The sequence below is a fragment of the Anopheles funestus genome, chromosome 3RL (assembly GCF_943734845.2).
Source record: "Anopheles funestus chromosome 3RL, idAnoFuneDA-416_04, whole genome shotgun sequence".
Taxonomy (NCBI): Eukaryota; Metazoa; Arthropoda; class Insecta; order Diptera; family Culicidae; genus Anopheles; species Anopheles funestus.
Genome location: NC_064599.1, coordinates 29,214,163 through 29,236,373, shown reverse-complemented (window position 1 = coordinate 29,236,373; position 22,211 = coordinate 29,214,163). Strand labels below are relative to the sequence as shown.

Here is a 22,211-nt window from a genome sequence, read left to right as displayed (position 1 = left end):
CAAAAAAAAAGAAGTTTTTTGTTGTTGTTGTTGAGGGATAAAAGTTTTAAAAACCTTCTCAAATATCCGATGAAACTCTCCCAGCATCGAACGGTCGTGTTGGGGGGTGATTCGTAGGGCGAGGTGTTCACGATTTTCGATTCTTGGGCAAGGAGAACGGAAGCGCTTAGAAGCGAGCTGGTTATGATCGTGCCCCGGATCGACCGGAACTCAATTATCGTTCGACTTCTTCACCTGCGCCCGGGCAGGGATTCACTGGTTTGGTAGGCTGTTGGGCGTCCCATTCAGCTTTATTTCCGCCAGTTTTGGAGTTGCAGTCACGATGAAGTCACGGTACCTCTTGCTAGGATGAGTAGGAAGAAGTGCAGGAAAGGAATACAGAGACAGGCATACAACAAACGCCACAACTTAATCCTTTGACCGAGTGTCAATGTTTTCTTCCCCGATGGGGGAACGGGGGCGATTAATCTTTTGAAGCAAAGTTACGAAGATCACTCTAGAAGATGATCGATATTCGAACGAACGGGGAAGTACTACATCATATTCTGTGTAAGAAAATCGACAAAGTTTTCATTCGCTTACTCATCTTGGATGGGAGAGAGATAGAAGTGAAAAAAATATCAGAAAAGTTTCAGTTTTTCACCTGAACGTAGCACTGTGCACACCGGGACGATGATGCTAGGATGGAAAGTTGTGTGTATAAAGTTCACACTATATCGTTTGAGGAGTATGATATTCTAAACCGAGCGAAGGATAGCCAGCACACCTAGCTAGCCAAGGACGTGGAGTGGAGGACAGTCTGGGAATTTCTTGGAGCGAGTTTCATACTACATTTGATCAAATAATGAGGAAAATGATACCAACGCACAGCACCAAAAAACCTTGATGCAGGATGCAAAATTTTCGAACTAAAGGCAATCAGGCGGGCAGAGTTTGATTTTGGGTATTTGTTTGTGAGTGTGGTAGTTGATTGAAGTGAAGTTGAATAGCAGAACCCTTCACCTGCGGCTATTGGCTGGATTCGAAGGCAATCATAATAACGTACCTAGGCAGCGAGGGTTGGATGGATGGTGGCCGGTGCGTTATCGATTGGATCTCAAAATTCAGGTCCGGATAATCTGAGAGTTATCGAGATACGTCCTCGTCAATTTCTGAAATGAGAAATGAAGTTTGGTAAATTAATATTGGGGTTTTATGGAATCAATATCAGATTAAAACTGATACCTTAATACGAGAACAAAGAATGTTTTTAGTAAGGAAGTTTTACTTTTGTTGAGGAGTTTTGTGTTTGTGTTGAGGAGTTTTTATTTGTGACAAACTAAAGCAGATAAAACATTTCTTCTGCTTTGTTCGTTTCTTCTAGGGAAACTTCACAAAACAATCAAATCCCGGAATTGTTCCACGGTCATAATAATCAGCAAAAGTAAAATAGTTTCGATGGACTGTTCCGTTACCAGAGGTCTTGTAGTGGTGATAAAGTTATAGATATATAGCGCCACAGCAGAGTGGGACCAATAAAAATGGATAGTCCTTGCTTGCGCAATTTATGGTGACGCCATAAAACTACGTCAATGGTATTTTCTCCTGCAACACACATTGGGGGACAACAGCAAGAAGTAATGCGATTTGTGGGTGGTATAGTGTGCCAATTGAAGAAGGTTAAGCTGTTATGTATATTTGGTGATGGTATTCATACTTTACGTAAAACTCAGTATTGCAGCATTCTTCCATCATAATGGTAGAGGAGTACTTCAATTTATGTTGAGTAGTGCAAAATGAGTTTATCAACGTCATTTTGTTTTTTGTTCTTGTATATCCAGCAATCATAAGATGCCAAATAGGACACTAGCAAAGTACCAACAGCAGACTTACTCATTGTGGCCGCAAGCTTGCCAGACCTAGCAGAGTCAGTGAAGATGCTTCGGTCCGGATGTGAAATAAAATAAATTTTCTTCTTACTATCTACCCACACCAGGGTCATCCACTAATCCACTTGGTATCGATTAGTCTAGCTCTGGCTCTCCTCACTATTGGATGAAGAAAATTACACCAGCATCGTGGGAGGATCGAATGCTTAGTACGAGTTTTGTTCAACAACAATTTTACTGTCCCGCATCACAGTGTGCACAGTGGGCAGATTTGAAAAAAAATTCGGACGAAAATTATCGTTAATGGTGCAAATTACGAAGCGATGTAAAAATGATTTAAAAAAATGTTTAGTAAAAATTCACTTTAAATTTTGTGTGTGTTACATTCTAACTTTGACAATTATTTGTGGTATTGCAAAAATACAAATTTAAATATTGTTACCAGTGTGCAATGTGTCGAATCGAGTGTTGCATTTGGAAAAGTCGTTCCTTTACCATCACTTTCAGTAATCCTGCAAAAAGGATGACACAAATGGAAAACTAAATAGAAGGAGAGAAAATGCGAGAGCAAAATAAAAGCTGCAGTGGAAAACTAATCCTCTGACCAGCTGGAGCAAACTTTAAATACTTTCTCTGGGAGGTGAAATATGCAGACCCGCAGAAGCTGCAAGTTGTTGCACACCGAAGGAAAAGAAAGAAAAAAAATGGAATGAGCTTATAAATAATTGTGACCGATTGAAGCAGCTGGAACGATTTATGAAATTGCAATCTAATTAGAATCTAGCGAGCTTATTGAATATAATGAACATGATTTAAATTTTATGCTTCTAGTTTAGTTGTTTGTTCGCTATCTTTCAAACCTCAACCATAACACAGTACGGTAAATAACTTTAATCAGGTCATCGTACTATTTTCACACTGCCTTATGTTTTTTTTTTGTGTGGAGTATCTTAAATTACTCTCTTCAGACGAGAACCCCCGCAATTCCAACTGTGCACGTATCAACCCCGAGCATCGCTTTAGGCAATGTCGCACCCGCTGTTGGGAAGCGAATGACCGCCCGGAGCGAATGTGTGCGAAGCGTTGTATTTAGTAACTCCGTTAATTGTGAAAAATGGGTCTTGCCAGTGGGGATCAAATTTGTTTACCGTACTGTGCTTTTCCACTTTCACCAATGCCGGTCAGAATGGGAAATGGCGTTTTATTGTCAACTCGGTTGTTTCCTTTTTTTCTGTCACGCTCATCATTTTCCTGGTGCTTTTCTGTGCATTTTTGACGTTGTTGTGTAACATACTTAATTATTTTGCTCCTTTATTTGAGCTCCGTTGTCAGGCGGGATATGAAAAGGTTTTAATTAGTTCAATTAGTTGTTGGCGTAAATAAGGGAATGCACGAGTTGGAATATGAGCTGCAGAATAGTTCGTTTTACACCTGCACTAAAGCTTTACGCTAGTTCATTTGACCTACATTCCGGAATATATAGTTCCTCATGTGAGAGAAAATAAGCAACAAAGTCACTTTTATCATTCGCTAAACCTTGCGTTTGCATCATACTGATTCACTATGAGAAATACGAACGTGGGAAACGCTGCAATAATTCCGGTTCAACCACCAAAAATAACGAAGCTTTATTGCGTAACAAGCACTTCAACCATGTCGGGGTTTAGATTTCTATATTTATAAAAGGTTTCGTCTCGATTCCGCTTGTATACAAGATATGAAATTCTCTCCCTTTTTCCACTAACATACACGAGGATGTATCCTTTTCGGATTTAGTGCGCATGGTTTGGAAGCTTTCGGGCCAATGATCCAACCGCAGCATCCACCGTGGAAAACACCAATGGACGGATAATTAAGGATGTTAATGTGGATGTTAATCTATGGCACACGCCCGTCCAAGAAGCTCGTCCGGAAGTTGAAGAGCATTCCCCACCGAAGCATGTGTGTGTGTGTGTGTGTGTGTGTGTGTATGTATTTATACGACAACCTCCCGACAACACCCGATCACATTTATTTAACGGACACAGTAGAGTAGATTCTCTTGTACGTTGGTGTCGGAAAGAAACATGCTCGTTAAAGCAGTTGGTACGGGTGCGATGGGCCGACGGTAGGGACGGTTTCGTGAAGAGACATTACGACATAATCAGAGTATCCTTAAACGAGCACCATTACGAGTATACCGAGTGGTGGGTAGATTGGATTATTATTACACTAGAAATGAGTATTTCTGTAGAAATGAAGATCACTCGTGGGCGCAATAACGTTGGAATTATGCGTTGGTAGCTTATGTTCGATTTTCTCGTTATAATTTTCAAGAATTTTAATCAATATTAGTTAGATAAAAATGTTTTAATTTTGTTACCATTTTCAAGCAAATAATTTCCGGGTTTTGGCTTTAAAAAAATATACATCTTCTCAATTGCAACGAACCAATAGCTACGAACTTTGGCTCTACACCAAAGTAAGAACCATTCATTACAGAAAAGGTAAGACATTTAAATTTACCATCACCCATTTTGTTTTTCCCCACTTTACCCGTTACATTCTATCGCTCCATTCTTTCGCTATTTTGTACACTTCCGCGATCGGTAAGGAAAGTGAGTCCCGCGTGTTGTTCGGTTAGCGCACCCTTAGTGCAAAAACCCTTGCCCCGTTCGTAGTGCCGAAGAAATTGTGGTGTGATTGGTCGCTACGTGCTAATGGGATGGTTTGCCCTAAATGGTACACACATCGTACGGTGTGTGTGTGTGTGTGTGAGCTGTGCGAGCGCCATTTCGGTCGCTTTAAAGTGGTTCCGAGTTGGAATAGTTTTTGGAATTTCTGTTATGTTTCTCCACCACGGCACGAAATGTCTAGCGGGATTTAGTAGTTTTTGGGTTTGAAGCCAAACGCAGGGAGGTGTTTAATTTTTGGACCCCGTACCGTTCTGGAAGTTAAAGCAACAGCAGAAAGGGGGCAATTTAAAATGTGCCTTTGTATGGTGTGCAGTGGAAAACGGTGCTATGAATACTAATGGTTTGCGTTGTGGCGGGGCTCTGGAAGATGACCTGCGTTGGGGAAGTAATTGTAATCGAAACGTTCTTTAGTGGGAATATGGTACAGATGGAAGGAGTTTTTGCATATGGTAAGAGATATTAAACTTCTTTGAAAAGTAACGAAGCTTTGGAAGTTGTAGCGTTTTATATAAATGGCGTTGGTTTATCTGCATGCTGGGAATAATTGGTATTTTGGGGGGGGACTTTTCTTAGCATATCGCATTTGAAGATGGTTCACCCCTTTGGCGTATTGTTTTGAAAGTTTGGAAGGTGATTTTCAGCTTTTCAGAGTCGTAAGTTCGTTTCGTTTTAGTAAATAGCCTGATTGCCAATTTCCGCGTATAGAAGACTAGATTATGTTTAGAGGATATACAGTCAATGTGTTCAAAAAAATCGTTCGTTTTGTTGTTCATACTAAATGGCCTTCGTTTCGGAAATATCTTTTAAAAATTCAATCAACAAAAGACAAAGCTCCAGTCCAAAGACTATACGTAGAACCATGCAACAGCGAATGTTTTCAATGTTCAAACGCGAGTTTCTCAGAATTTCTCGAATTCGGTTTCGGTGTTTTGAATTTCTCGAAATATCTTGAAAAATGAAATTCTTTGTGTTTTTTATTTTATTAATTGAATTTTTATTATTGAAAATTCTTTGTTTTTCTTTCTGTGTTGTTACTTGTTTACTAAAGGTCTCTGAAATCCCCCTCTTTTTCCCCTATTCCAATCCATTCCCCTAAGGACCTTGATCCGCTACCGCATACGGAGGAACGTTCTGGTTCTAGATTGAATATCGATCCTGTCGTGTCAAAATATGGGATTTGTTAAAAATTTGGGAAAATATTAAACATCGAAAAGAAGATCATTTATTGAAAATAATCTTAATAGTATATAAAATATACAACAATGAAAATCTTTATGTAACCAACATAAAAACAAAAACTGTCATCAATATGGCGAAATTCCAAATAAACATTATTAACAAAAATCAAATAATTCCCAAACAAGATGGCTGGATAACCAAGGAAACTGATACACAAATACCGTTCCCGTACGACTAATGATTGGTACAATAATATTATTTACACTTGTCGTTGAGCTCATCTTTCCCAAAGCTTTAATTGTGGCTATTAGTTTCAGCATGTAATAACCATGCAGCCAGATCAAACGAGCGGATCATTTTTAATACCCATTTTACGTGGAAACATCGCTCTTCACGGTGCTTTTCTGCCCGTGGTTCCCATTTTCTAAATCCATAACCAACACGTAACGATCCAACCTTCATTAGCAAACTGGCACATTCCACCATTCGTTTGGTGAGCAAATTTTCGTTCGCTCTTTGAAGTCATTTTCCTTTCTGGCTAAATCCACCACACCGATGCAAAAAGGGGAAAAATATTTTCTCCATTTTTTTTTGTTTGGTCACCCCCATCCCATGGGGGTCGACACACAGAGGGAAATGTGGCACGAAAAACGGGATACGCATCATCGACCGACGTTGATTGGGAAGGTTTGTAGCTGTATGAATGGCACCCATCCGGTGACGGCTGTTCCTGGGCAAACAGGCAAGCGTGACAGCGATGCTAAAGGCCATTATTTGAACGAGCTTGCGCTTGCGCGTATGTTTTATTTCTCTTCTTTGCCGGTGCAAAACTAATACCATCTCGATTGAAATGCTAATGATGGCGGAAGCTTAGCAAGTGAAGCTTTTACAACACGCTCTACGTTTGGTGAATTGGTTTTTTCCCGTTGTAAAGTCAGACAGCTTTCTCTCAGAAGGTTTTCATATTTTAATTGCTTAACCAAACACTGCTTGACGATGGTGTTTTCATTTGCAAAAAGGACCCAGGAAACGTGGACATGGGACGCGTTCAACACGTACTACGTTTGGTGAGTTTTGTGCAAGTGACGTACAAGAAACGACATTCGACGTGTTTTAAGGCCACATCACAATATGATGACGCTACTGGCTGTGAGGCACGATTCAAGCCGGTGGTGAAATCAAAACCCGTAACGAACCATTACAAATTCCAACTCACACCAAAATGGCTTTCGGCTTGGAATGGGATTTTTTTCTCGCAAAAGAAACACACACACACACAGATTACACAATTCGAGCTTTTTCAAAGTGTTTGCCGTTAGTCTGTCTGAAACCAAAACTTATCGTGATGGTAATATGCGGACGGTGAAAATCTGTGCGGTTTGCGTTGCTGTTGCGAGACTGTTGTTTGTGAATGGATGGGTGGTATTTTATGGTAATAAGATCCTACGCTGAAAAACTGCCATTCACTCAGTTTTGCGCATCTAAGCATACACACACCCACACACACACATACATGTACGCTTTTGTGCGAATTGTACGAAACTGTGGTGGGCCTGTTTTCTTTTGGTAAAGCTTGGTATTTGAGTTTTTGCAGCATCTTGCTGCTGCTGGTGCTGGTGCTGGAGAAGAGAACCCATTTTATGTACTCTCCACAAGCTATGATCTTTACCTTTCTCCCTTTTCTGGTTCATTCCCACACACACTGGCATGCCACAAATAAGAATTCGGTTCGTGGTTAGCCTTTGTAAGACTTCTTTTCCGGTCACTCTTGACAAGACCTATCGACGCAATTTTATTTCCTCGAGTTTTTATTTATTTTCCGGCGAAATGTGCGCGATTGTTAACCATGTTGTTAAAGCGACCGAGTTAAAGATACAATCTTGAAAATGTCTTTCGCTTGAATGCTTCAACCGAGCAGTACGGGGGCCCAGGACGATGTTGAACATTTTGCGGAAGTGTTTTTTTTTTTTTGACAAGAAAATCATTCAGATTGGAAAAACGGCCGAAACATCTATTTGAGATGAATTTTTGTGAAAACTCATTTGAATAATCCTAAATTTATGACAACAATGTCTATCGTGGGTAACGCTCGGGTTGGTTGTGCTAAGCTGCGGAAAAGCTTCTAGTTAACACATTTTTCTTGTAGTGTGAGGAAAGTTTAAGCAACAATCATTTAATACTAACTGTTTATGGATTTTCTAGCTTCCTTTTTATGTCATCCTGTGATGAAACTGTTAAAAACGTCGCTACGCGATTGCAAATTTCGCGATTGCCATACTGTAAAATACCCACTATAAAGCATTCTGTGCAGTTTTCTTATCGTATGGACAGTCAACAGCTACCCTACTTCACCACAAATTAAATTTTAATGATCATTAATATTAAGACTAAAGGAATGTTAGTATTATTTAACACAATACAACAGACTTTAACGATCCTATGCATTTGAAAGCTATCTATTGGAATAAACACTATGATCTTTGTTAAGTTTACAACCGCTGGATTTAAATCGAAAAGTTTCATAGGGTATCTTTACATCAGAATTGAAAAACAGGATATTAATTGGACTAGTTTAACAAATGACTAATTACGAATAAATGTTTTAGGCACAGTAAGTCCATTGATTATTAAACGAATAATAAAATAATTTTTGGTTAAAATTTTCAATTGCTTTCAACTTTTCTTGTCCGTGGTGGATTCGCTTGTTCATCACTGGCGTTAAACTTTTAAATGAAACTCAGCATTTTCATTCACCCTAGTTTTCAGCCATAATTAAACATGCTTGACTGATCGTTTAAATGCATAAACTAACATAAAAGCTCTACAGGATTAATTGCAAAACCCATACCCATTAGCATACTCAAGCACAAACTTATCAAACAGCAGCAGATAGTGATGTTTGTTTGATGTTAAGCTTTGCCGGATAAAAATAAGAATCGCAACTAAACGAAGAAACGGGTGCATGATGGTTTTGAGAGCAGAATCTACACCAAAAAAGCACCACCACGGAGTAAGTTGTAACAGAAAAATCGAGAAAAAGAAAAATATCTTTAGATTAAATCATTGCTCGGCTGTGGCAGAAAGATAAAAAATTACCCTCGAAAAGGTTTGATAAAGAGAGAACTCATGATGCTGTTGAGGGCATCCCTATTTGCCAGCTTGAAACTCCAACCATTGCATAAATGAAAAATAGGGGGGGAAAAGAGAAAAAAAAACTCCCATTCAGCCGGGATGTTGCTTCCGGAATGGAGAAAACCTCTCATAAGTAATAAAAACCACCTGAGTTCAATTAATGGAAAAGTAATCTTACTTTCCATGAATGCTTGCGGTGGTTTATTTTCTACTATTGGTGTATGTTTTCCCTCCTTCCGATAGTACTAGCACTAGCACCAGTGTGGCAGCATATTGGCAATGATGTTTTCATCGGAAAAGGTACTTTTAGCACTGTGCCATCCCGGGATCGGAACAAAAACAAAACCAAAAAAATGGTTGCCCACTTCGATTGAAAAATGCTTCGACCTTTTTCCAGGGACTTGATGCAAGCGTCATATCGACAAACGCCAGAGTTTGTTGTTGCCTTTCGGAATGACCATCGGGCGGGAACAAACAAACGACACCAAAAAAAAAAGAGCAAGCAAAATTGATCGAACCCAAGGAAAAAGGAAAAGTGTGTCACGCGAGGGTAAACTCGAAATTTGGGAAAAGTTTTTCCAGCCATAACTCCCCCCGGGTGGGAAGAAGTGGAACATTCATTCTACCGAAAGGTTTTCCATTCGAAAGTTTTCCCTTTTTTTGGGGGAAGCGGATGGAATAAACTGTGCGAGAAAAATCGAAACGCCCACCATCGATTGAAAGTAACGGCGAGCGGAAAACTCGTGAATGTTCGCTGTCAGCTCTAATTCGCACACAATGGTTTGCCATTAAAAGCTTCGATACGTTCATTTTGTTTAGTCTTATTTTGTGTGTATGTGTGTGTGTGTGTACATTGTAGAAGTTTTGGATATTTCGTTTCGGAAAGAGAACAGCTTCCACAGATGGTGCTGCTGTTATTGAATCGGAATTCAGTCAGGTGGTAAGTTTTAGAATATTTCATTGTTCACAGTGTTGCTTTGCTGGAAGCACAATTACAGCGAATTTTCTAAACCCAGCTTTGTTTTATCATTCCTTTGTTGAAATGAAGTAAGAAAGTTATAAAATAATTACAACGTGTTATCATCGTTACGGTGTAAAATGGAACGATTCCGACTAACGCAAGCAAACGGCTTCAAAGCATTAGGCGCCTCCATCGATTTCAGCCTCATCCGGCAGAGGAAAAAATCGATCCATTTCCGTGTACGACATCCAATGGAAGGATCAGCTCTTGTCTCGCCGTACCTCTCTACGCTTCGTGGCATGAATGAGTAAGTTTGTTTTTATGGTTTTTTTAGCATCATCTCGCCTACCGTCCGTTGTACTGTGTTGGGTGGTTTGACTTCACCCTCGCCCCAGAGCTGGGAGGAATCGATCCGGGACTTTTGTTCCGTGCAGTACGTGCCACACTCTGCTCTGCTTGCGGTGAAATGTGTGCTAAAACAAAACACTGTTGCACATTTGCTACCGTTCGCGAATGGCTAGCATTAATCCGGGTCGACCATAACTTCAGCGAAAGATAATGTTTAGCCGATGAAATGAAACTTTCACGAAGGTTTTGCTACATAAAAATTGGTTACATTTTTAATTACGATTACAATGCGATGGTTTTTTTGTGAAGGTAGAATGTGAAAGGTAAATTTGAATAATAATACAGTTTAGTATTACTATATTGTTGAAAAATTGATGTAAAACAAAAAATACAATTAAAAAAAAACTTTAATGTCCCAATATTTGGTCGTTATTTTTTGCAATGTTCCCTTCAGTCAGCATTAAGTTTTTGCAAGCAAACATCATTCAATAGAACAATGCGACCAAAAACAAAATGGTGCTAAAACGTTTTTAGCAAAACTACCATGTTTAATATGGGTTTTTGGTTTCAACCTTTTTTTTTCATTTTGCAAGAAGTGTTACATTCATTTTGTGTTCCTTTCTTTTTACTTTAAAATAGGTCATGAGTTTTTTGAAAATGCATAATGTTGTTAATTACATTATTTCATAAAAATCGTGAGTAGAAAAGATTTCAACTTATAATTTCAACACTTTAATCATCATCGTATTTGATTAATTCTTATCCCTACTTCCCATTCGTTTGAGAAATAGATATTTTGACTAGGCTTCTATTCTATTCATCATCATTCATCGATATTTTTGATAAATGAATAATGATTTAAAATCTAATATAAGCGACTGTAAAACATTATTAACATACAAAACGTTTGGGCATATTTGATACTTGAAATGTTTTCAACTGCTTCTCCTACGAAGAACGTTGTTATTTGCAATATTGTACACGTGATGAGTACGGTAAAGTGTTGAAAGAATTCTTGAAACATTAATTAGTAAATATTTAGTTAAATATTAAATCCAACTTTTTGGTATCTGATTGTGCAATAAATGCAATCCGAGTACTTATGAGAAATTCAGATTAAAATTGTAATGCTCAACTGTGGCAAAATATCATCCATTATTTTATTCGTGGAAACTATGCCACAGATAAACAGCACCATTTGAATGCTATACTGTAGTTAGGGTTGCGTATTATCGCAAGATTAGCAACCAGTCGGCAATTGTCGATGAACGTGCCACACGAAGCTCATGCGCACTAAAGCCTAATATTTTGACACTCTACTCCATTGTCCCAGGTGCAGCAGGGAAACGTTTGTGCAATATATTCGTTTGGATAGTAGTTGTTGGTTGCACTGGCTCCATTATTAGCACTCACAATCCCTAGCAACAAGCGTACAGTAAATCCGGTTCAACTAAAAAGAGGATGAATCATCGGGTTTTGCAAGTCCGTGTTTAACCATATTTCATCGCACCGTAACTTTGACCGTACTTCCTGAGTGTCCAATTCGATCGTTTCTTCGAGTTCCGGTTTCAGAGGTTGAGAAGGTGCTGCTCCAGCGCAGGTAGGTAACTCCTGCACCATGTACCCTCTGGGGGATCGCTCTAAACTCAACACAATTATCTAGACAGTGCAATCATAATGTAATTGTACTTTATACGCTCGCTGATAGTGCTTAGCACACGAAACGGATGGACGTATTTTAACTTGCAGGCATTGGCGGTGGCCACCCTCAAGTTTTTTGTTCCTTTGGTCGGCTTCGCTTTCGTTACCAGAACGCCAACCCTGAACTGAGCGTTTCTCTCATGTTTCTTTGTACCTCGACTCGCTGTTAGTTGCATAAATTTATGTTTCTGCCATCGCGGCATTAACTCGTCACATGTGAAGCGTTGCATTAGGGTGTGCTACGTTTACCACAAACCACAAGTTGTTCCACGAGCCAAGGTTTCTCTGCTACGCTCCTCGAGCTCAGGGTTTCTCTGCTACGGTTGTCGGTTCTAGTTTCAACCATCTGCCAATGTTCTCACTCTCCAACACTGCACACGATGCTGTACAAATGCAAACGTCCCATTGGTAGGCTACAAAGTAGCCTTAAAAGGTTGCGACTTAACTGGGTTTTGCTCTTGAAAAGCTTGCAATTGAAGGTTTTAGCCTTCGGTGGCTTCTTCGGCTGGCGAACACTAGAAATTCTTCGGGGGCCCACGCTGTTGTACGACGAAGGCGTACGCGCTGGCTGCATCAAAAGTCGAAACCATGGTGACATGCTATCGCACGGAAAAACTTATGCACTTTGCACAAAACGGGATTTATTCAGTGCCAGCGATCGAAAAAGGTAGGAACCATAAATAAATTGGTGTGTTCGTGCTGGCAATGAGCTTATGAAATATGAACCCGGAAAGCTAGGGTTTTTAAGTGCTTATTGAGTGCGTTTATGAAGCAAGTGGACGTTTTGGATGCAGAAAATATCTGCTCTTGTGTTTTTTTTCTGATAAACTTTTATGTATTTTAATATAAAACATTATTTTCTTTATATTAAGTATAGCAAATCATATATTGAAATGTCATATAACTATTTTCTACAATTTTATAAACAATCTACTATTATTAAAAAAAACTAATGCCTTTGGAAAAAAAATAATCATGTGCTATATACCGTAAAACTAAAATAATTACTACAGCTTGAATTATTTTGTTTCTATAACTGTTTTAGGATTACCTTTACATTATCCTCAACTAAGTCGTGAGTAATTAGCTGGTCGTGTAAAGCATTAGAGGAAGGTTAATACACAAACACCGGATGCCGTTCGCGTACCTAAGTCTACGCACTCAATTTACCATTGAGTCAACGGGGAATTGAGGGTGCTTTACTCCGCTTTTATCCTCACATCCGCCCATAGTAAGGTTAGTTCTTTATGCGCTGGAATGGGAAAATAAACCTCCGGCCAGGGCTCAAGGTTAAGCTTCATTTGGTAGGTCGTGTTTGGTTGTTTTCCACCTGCTTTGCTGATGCTTTCACATTACTCGCTCCACGCATTCACTTGGACATCAGAGAGACTAGGTAGCTGCTTTTCGGCAGTCCGTGGATGTTCCATTTCCTCACTACTTCTCCACTACACCTAATCTAACCATCCTATTGACACTGACTACACCTGGATCGGTGGAATAAAGTACTTCAGTGCCCGGCATAACGGTGGTGAAATAAAACAAAAATGCTCCACCACAACATGGAGGAGGTTATGGCATGAAAGAAACGCGACCCGGTTCCGCTTGACCGACCGGATGATGGATGTTTTCTGACGGCAGGATAATTGAATATTCTAGTCCACCATCTTGCGATTTGATTGCGCTGTGTGTGAGTGCGATTTTTTGTTTGTTATTTACTTCCTGCCTGGGGCATAACGTAGAAATATTTTTTTGGTACGAAACAAAACAAAAGAAAGATCTGGTTTCCAGATGTAAGTGAATAAGAAATTCAAAGACATTCAGTTCAGGTGGATGCGGGAGGAAATCACGTGAAATTGCTCTGACGATAGAAGCTGCTGTTGCCCGCTTCATTAGCACTGATAGCGCGAACCGAAAACCATCGTTGTGGGATTTAGGGTGAATAGCCAAAGGTATTCTGTGTTGAGGACGGACGACGAACATTGGTTGGGGATGTTTTCCAATGCAGTGAGAGGATAAGTGTCTATAAGAGGAGTATTTGGTGATTATCAGAGTGATCGAGTCCTTTTAAGTTAGAAGTATAAAGATTTGTTATACATCTTGGGAACGTTTTTAAAAATCTTTTTAAGATATTATAGACATTATGTGAAGCAAATGTCTGGGACCAGAACATGGTTTGTTCGAGTGCTCCAGGTTCACAGCTGTTGTCTTCGCTGTTTTAACAGTCACATTCATACTGAAGTGACCGTAGAAAACATCAGCGAATTGTTGTGTGCAAATCTTGGGAACTGGGCCAGCGTTGGTGAGACGATATGAACGATCCTGTTGGATCAGTCCAGATTGGTCAGACTGGTCTGGGAACTCAACGTCAGTCAGGGGCAGCCGTCACGCTAGCGTTTATTTCAGCCTTATCCAGCTAGTATCGCAGTCAGTAGATTACAACAACTGGCTGGTACGAAGGCTGGTAGGGCCTCATTAGATCTGCCAGAAGCTAGTGCTGACGCCTACACTGACTTTAGTGTTTAGTCATATTTAAATGCAGAGACGGCACTTAAAACGTTTATACCAAACTTTTCTGATCTAATACCTTAGCCTAGAACCTAAAAATTGTTGAAGCGAGGTCATGGAGGACAATATCTAAGGACTGATCCTTGTAGAGGGTTTCGTGAGTCTCTGTTTGCAGTATAAGTTTCGTTTTGAGGATTGAGATGCTTTAGATGAAAATCGCACAGATCGTGTTCAAGACCTATTCAAGTATTCAATGACGGTTTTTGATTATAATTATAACAGTTCACCCTGTGAATTGCAAATAATAATTTTTCGGGGAATTATTCCTAAATTAGTTTGGATTTAACAATATTTACTAGAAGCTATATAAAAGCTCGCAAAGAAAAATAATGAGAGTTGTATTTTACCATAGAAATTAATTCTAAGCCAGACATCACCCAAGACATGTCCCAGACAACTGATTTGAATAATCACAAACGTGCACGGAATATTCGTTTCGCCACGACATCGTCTGCATTCCGAATGAGAGAAACATGTCAACTAACAATCTAGAAGATCATTTTAATAACTTGACTATTTTTATTTAACCAGTAGCTAATTAGATTAAAATGATCCACCACGCCAAACCGTCAAAGGAATTGGACATAATCTCTATCGTTTGGACTCTTTCCAGGGAATTTAGATTTGTTCATTTTCTACTTCTGAATAAGCCGGAATACTTAATCAGTGCACATTTTCATTTCCCCGCTGTCTGTTGCATCGGGTGCATTGTCCGCATGACAAGACGGTCCAACAGGTTCGATTGCTTTCACCGACAGTGACGACGACAACGGCGAAGACGGCGTGTTTCCTATGGCCGTGTTCAATTAAGCTACGAGCAAACGGATTTGGTCAAGTGCCATCCACGAAAGAAGTTCTTCCATCCTTACGCTTCAAACAGGTTCTCCGGGCGCAAAGTGTATAGTGACCGGTAGCGGTGCAAATCCGTAGCACACCGTACCGAAGCATTATTGTACAATCAAATCAAATTACGGAACACGATTATGAGTGAGAGCTGGTCGTTGGCGGTGATGGAATGGAATCACCGCTAGTACTGTGTTGAGAGTTGGGAGGAAAAAAACACCATTCCACAGCTACCCTCATTCACGCTCCAATTCTCGACGTCCCTGTCAGTGTTGACGGCAACTGGGTACGCAACCGCAAGACCATCTGATCTGGGCGGGATGTACGTTGCATTTCGCGACCAAACGTTCCGATGCTAACGTTGTCACGCTATGGGAGATAAGACACGGTTTCGTTTGTATGTGACGGATGTCACTGTGAAGGTTGTCGTGATAAAATATGAGAAACAGCATGGTTTGAAACTATTTGATAAAAGCAAGTATGGTGGTGGGAAATGAAACAGCAATATATTTCAAACTACAAAACTATGCCAATGCGCTATGGTTCGACTGTATGCAGTACGCTTATATGAACACAAATCTTGTTTGGTTTATGGATCTCTGGTACCGTATCAATCTCGGTACTGGGGTGCATATTTGGTGCGGTGATAAATTGCATTCCATTCGCTTGACGGCACAACCATCCCAACTGTTATGAATAAGTTTAAAGCAATAATAAAATAACATCAGTGAAACATCACCAAAACATGGTGTGCGACGGTATGACCATGACCGGTCTCTATGTGCCAGGTTGTTGTGCAAATATGATAGCCTAGGACACGTCTAGTGCTACACTCAAAATCGCAAGACCTCTTTTCAGAGTGGTGAAATTTTAGACTATTTAATAAACGGATATTTAATCGCCATACTTGTCACCGTTGTATGATGATGTAGGTGTGAGAGGTCGCGTGGACAAAGACTGGAATAACATTTGCGTTTTCATCGATTTTTTTAAAGCTGTTTAAATTTTTTTTAACTGTTTAGAAAAAATTAACATGGAATTAAGGTAAACTGTTCATCACTTAACGTTGGCATATTTTTCCAATATATTACATTGAATAATACATTACATTATTGAATTACACAAAATAATATGGAATTGTAAAAATAAATTATAATTACCTTAACATAAAATTTTCATCCCGGGTAGGAATATTTTCAAAAGTCTCGCAAATAAAAATTCAACAATTTACTGCTCAAATGAGCTTCAGTTTTATTAAAAATCCCTCCAACCAGTCGCATCCCCTTTGCTTATCACCATTCAGGGGTTATAAAAATGTTTGCTTAAGCCTTCATTATGGCACATTTTTTACACTCCACAGGCACGATTCTATGGTTAAGCCCGTAAGCCATAAAATTAATCCAACGAAGCTCGTTTCAAGCGTTTATCGCACACCAAAATGGATGAAAAATATTAAAAAAGGAATCTATAATTGTGCCTTTAAATGGATCGTTATGCCGCTTCCACTGCTGACAGGCACTGACGGTAATCTTTTACATTGTGAAAATGGACAAAACACTCCCTTATACTTCGGTGCTCATTTGTGCCCAATTTGATGCTTTTTAATACATAATCGTGCACCTTTACGTACAAAGCAAAATAAATGCTTGTGAAAGATGTCCACAATTCGTCACTAAACCGCCGCCGTAAAGATAGCAATTGAAGCTAAGTGATGGTTAGTTTTGGGCATTCGTTTTCGGGTCGTTTGCACACCGTCTGCATGGTGGTGGAGAGAGTGAAGAGAAGAAAAAAAACACACACACCCAAACCCGACACACCATTGAAGTGGCAAATCGTCTTGAAATAGAATCGAGAGTGACATCCGGCCCAATACGCAACAACACGGCTGGGATTGGATGCTTCCGTGCTGTTTGTGTAAAGTGTTTCGGTTTCGCTTGAAGCTTTCTGGATGGAAACGGTTTTATGTGCTCATTGCAGGGTAAACGATGCGATTCCGTGTCCTTTCGTGCGGATTTTGGGATGGAGATGGAACGGGGTGAACATTCCCACAAAAGATGCTTCAATCTACTTTGGCAGTGGCAGAAGAATGTTCAAACGACACAAATAACTCTCAACGGGCAAGTTTGGTCGTATTAAATTCCAGTGAGTAGGGTTACTATAAACGATGGTACTTGTAAGCTTGAGGTTTGTTTTATTTGGTAGAACTTCAGGTGATGAAGTTTATTTTGTAATTCTTTTTTAAAAAAATCTATCATTAAAAATTATTCTAATAAATGATTCTTTGAAGTAGAAATGTAAAGATAGTTTCATGAATGAGTATTGTATTGTATTGAATATTTTAGTGTGGAATCTTTTCTCATCACTTTGCTCCAGTTTAAGATTCGTTTTTGAAGAAGTAATTGTAAATTACAGTGGAACGCTGATTATCCTGGTTAAATTTCGTGAAATATTCGTGCAATTTGGTAATAAAACTTTCCCTGGTGATTTGATGATCTGGAAAACCGATTTTCAAATAATTTAGGCATCCATTGTATTTAACAACTGATTTTCCACTGTAATGAACAAATTTACATCCTACAGAATACTTCATTTTTTCTGTGGATTAATTAATACTATTGCTAAATAGGAGCTCCCTTTGATACACTATTATAGCAGAAATCTTCAACAAAAAATCCGCGTGTCTCGAAATTCCCCGTATATCGAATTCAATTGCAATTTCGTTTCAAATTGACGGTTACAGAAACAACTTCGTTCTCTGCTCGAAACGATAATTAGGCGATTCTTTGAGGAAAAAATGACAATTTCTTTCCTCTAAATATTATTTGGTAATCTAATTAACTTAAATGTGGTAAAAAATCATTGAGCTGAGAAATTTCAGAATCCGCGCATTAGAAGTGCATATCAATTTAAAATTTGTCATCATTTGGTTCATTTCACTTCATGAACAAAGAACATTGTTTTGTTAACTTAAAACGAAAAAAAGTCCACATCGAGGAACAATTTCGACCAATAACCAATGCGAATTAATATCAATTTCCTATCGAATATCCTTACCGGCTCGTACATCATATCGAAAACATACTTATTCAATGCACCGCGCCATGTTAACCCTTCAATGTATGGTACCCGGGAGGGTTCATTACCTTGCCCAGGTCAACTACATTTCGGATGTTATGGTAAGGTGAAATTTCGTTATTGGAAGAGTTTCATCCTTCCGTACCATACGCTCCAAGAATGATGCAGCGCTGCTCGCTTGTTTGCAGTGCAGGATCGCCGAACCGTAAAGAATGTGCTTTCATAAACCACAAACCTTCACGCAAGCGCCTTCCCATTTCCGGATGTTTGCAATTGGTGGTGCATCGATTGGTATTCCAGGACGGGGGTTGACAAATAAGGCCCGCGGGATAAGAAAAAGGCCCATGGCTATGCAGTACACAACGTAATGAAATGCTTTCCAGGGTGTATTTTCGGTCGAATAGCGTGAAATGGGATATTAGTTTACATTTTACACTCATGCATAGTCATTTGTATTTGTCATAATAATCCCAAAACACTAACTACAGTACTCCACGCTACTAGTTCACTACAAAAAATGCATCATTGCAAAGAAATAAAGACAATGAAACCGACGTACCATCCTGCTAGAACATTATCCAATCTTACCCGAGCCAAGTAAAAAAAAAAGAGAGCAAAACATGTCCACTGAGGGTGAAAGTTGTTCGACATTGCGACCCCTCAATTTAGAGTCAGCCATGGTCGTACGCTCCTGCACTGCGCACCCTTTGTTGCCGTTTGTTTGTGGCTGGAGGGTTTGTTTCGGTAGCTAATAAAATGATAATCAGTGTACACCATTCCTCGCCCTTTTTTCCCGCTCATTTTCCTATTCTCAACAACCACAGGGGTGTTGTACGGTAGTACGCCAAGAGACGTTCGGTGCGACTGTAAATACGCTTCGAGTGCGTGACGGAGTTTGTTTCTGTGGTGGATTGGTTTGCTTTGGGTGTTGTTGTCTTTCGCATTGGCTTTTTCATGCATAAAAAGGTCAATGACAATTTTGTTTTGGTATTTTATTATTTTTTCCTGTTATTTTAGTCCTTGTTTTAATTGAATATGTAGTAAGCACCAAATTTAATTCAATCTGCGGTAATAATTAAATTAATTCAAAACATTCATCTCGGTTTATTAAAATGAAATTGAAATAAATTATAAAAATTGTTTATGACACAAATATTTGTTTGTTTGTTTGTTTGTTTATGACACAAAAAGTTTTCTTATGAATTTTATAAAATGTTTCTTTAAAAGTTCATACAGTTCATCCTTGTACTATAAAGTTTTTTCTTATCATTAAATAAGATTAATGGTTTATTTTTATCTTTACTTTAAGTAGAAATGTCATAACTCAAAAAAGCGCTTATAAAATCAAACAACGAGACGAGGGTAGTAAACTAGAACTATACTACAGTATTCTAAGATGCAATAAAAGCATTACTTTTTATGAGTAAATTCCATTCCGGGTGTTTCCTTCGAAAAGGAAACCAACATTTTTTTTCTCTAACTAAGCCAACAGCCCGGTTGCGTCGGTTGCGTGTTTAGGGTAAGTTTAGTGGAGCTTACCTCGTTAACAATTGCTTTTTTTCTATTTGATTTAACCGTAAATGGCTTCCCGAACGGCAGTCCTCGCGTAGAAGGTATCTCTTGTTGTTTTCCTTTCGGTTATTTTCCTTTTTTCTTTGTCAAGTTGTGTTTTTCAAAAGGGAAGCAGTTTCACAATTCCACGCTTGGAACGGTGCCTCGTCGCCGTCAGGTATCGGTGCCTTATGGTGCTGTTTCACACTACACTTCACCCGTGTCACAAGCCGCCACAAATCACTGGTGCTGCGGAGTGAAAAAGGATACACATCGAACGTTGGTATAAAGGGAAACGCACTGTTATTTAAACCTTTTTGTGAAAACCGTACGTTTACCCGCATTTCACACAAACAGGCTAAGGGAAAATGGTGCTTTTCCCATTTTCTCAAGCACACAGCTCAACATGCACCACTTGATTGTTGGTGAGCACTGTCGGGTGGTGAATAATAAGGATAAAAGGATTGTTTCAAATCTTGTGGGAAAGATGAAACAAGAAATTCGTCAACCACCACCCCCACGCGAATAAATACGCACACACACACACACATACACATACAATCACTCACACATACATAGAATGCGCACGCACAGAGAAGAAAAAGGCAGAGCACACACATTCACGCACACCGTTTCGGATGCTTTTGCACACACGCAACACACGCCTCTAACCGCTTGTCACAAATGTACACGCACGGAAAAATGTTTTTGGGAAGAAAACTAATCTTGCACAACACTGCTGCAGGATCTTAAGTGCATCATCAATTTGCTTTGAGTATTCGAAATTTTATGCGAAAAAGGAAGGAGAAAATCTTTACACAAAACTAAAAACAATCACAAGAAAAGGATATTGGATTGAAAAAAAAATCACTTGGAAAATGGAAAACTGTAATTATTTGTATTTGAAGTATAAATAGTAAAGGAAAAAAAATAATATTTTTCTTTCTCACTTTTTAAAAATCCTTACAATCCCTGCGTTACTAATATGGCACGAATAACACAAAGCATCATAACAAATTGCGTTGTTTCACTTTCCTTCTGTTAGTAGCAACACATTGCATTTAGTACTTTTGTTGTTGTTGTTTTCCACACACAGTAAACCACAAACACTGAAACCCCTTTCACACCAACACTACTGTATGCTCGTGCAAAAAACCGTAACCATTGTGAGCTGCTGCGCCAGGAATGAAGGGAAAATGAGCGAAACGCATACACACTCACACACACATACACGCGCTCGATGCGGAAAATCGAGGACACATCACAAAACAGTTAGCGGACTAGGGGTGGGTGATTGGGGGTCATAATTCCGAAAAGGATTTTACGTATGGTTTACCACATCACTGTTACGCACGGTTTTTTTTCCACCTTAAAGGAATGGATGGTTTTTATACACACGCATATCTGCATTTTGAAAGCTCCTATAGCTTACCGGAATTTATTTTTCACACACTCTTATACACCTGAACAAACACACGCACGCACAAGCACACACACACACACACGAAGGTACATCCACGGGGGATAGAGGTTAGAAAAATCGGTCCGAGCTCGTACGCGATAAGAACGGAACTGAGCTGCCTGTGTGGAGAGAAATGGCATTCCGTAAGCAATGGCAGGATTCCAAACATGCACGCACGCACGCGAGAAGTTGCGCAAATCTGTTGGCTCTCTGCGTATCTTTCGCTCGCACGTTCTCATTTGCTCTCGCGGTGTCTCTCCTCGGTACGGTGGTTGGAATTCTTTATCATTTAAATTAGTTTCCATTTCACCCTCCCGCAAGGGTGGGTGGAATTGTACTATGGGATAGTTTGAAGGCAAAACTAGATAATGGTTTATGCAGATGTGATTTTTCAAACACAGAAGCATGATTTATTTAAAAATTTAAATAGAATAATTTAAAGAAATACTAAACGAATATATAGAATAGATAATTCTGATTAAAAAAGAATAAAAAAATTGAGAGCATAAAACACAAATTTTCAAAATTCAAAGGATAAGTATCCAGCTACGAGCTATCAAACTCAACGAATGTGACAAGTCTTTTGAAGTTATAATGTAAAATAGAAGAAGATGATATTAATTCTTTATTTGAGTTAGATAAACAATATCATTAATGGCTTGCAATATTGAGCTAATTATAAAAATTAATCTTCAAATAAATAATAAAACTGATAACAAAGCAATAGTAGCATACATTAAAGCGTTGAGGATCAAACATAAAAATCGGAATTTTTTTCAAACCAAAATTATAAATATAATTTGTTTAATAATTTTCAGAAATCTTTTGGCGAGTAATAGTAAAGAAAAGCT

General features: G+C 39.1%; 1 protein-coding gene across 12 annotated transcripts in view; it reads right to left on the bottom strand.

Moving 5' to 3' along the window:
- Positions 1-21,746, bottom strand: part of LOC125767572 (kazrin) — a 70,421-nt gene extending 48,675 nt beyond the window's left edge. For 9 of the 12 annotated variants that reach the window (XM_049434289.1, XM_049434284.1, XM_049434290.1 and 6 more), the window contains exons 1-4: positions 21,331-21,746; positions 19,887-20,147; positions 1,046-1,151; positions 55-343 (exon numbers count right to left, since the gene is read on the bottom strand). In XM_049434289.1, coding sequence (XP_049290246.1) covers positions 55-87 — 33 coding nt within the window. In that variant the 5' untranslated portion in view covers positions 88-343; positions 1,046-1,151; positions 19,887-20,147; positions 21,331-21,746. Of the gene's footprint in view, positions 1-54; positions 344-1,045; positions 1,152-19,886; positions 20,148-20,230; positions 20,772-21,330 lie in introns of those variants that run through there. The other 3 variants (XM_049434285.1, XM_049434287.1, XM_049434291.1) reach the window with 3 other exon arrangements.
- Between the last annotated feature and the right edge of the window lie 465 nt (positions 21,747-22,211).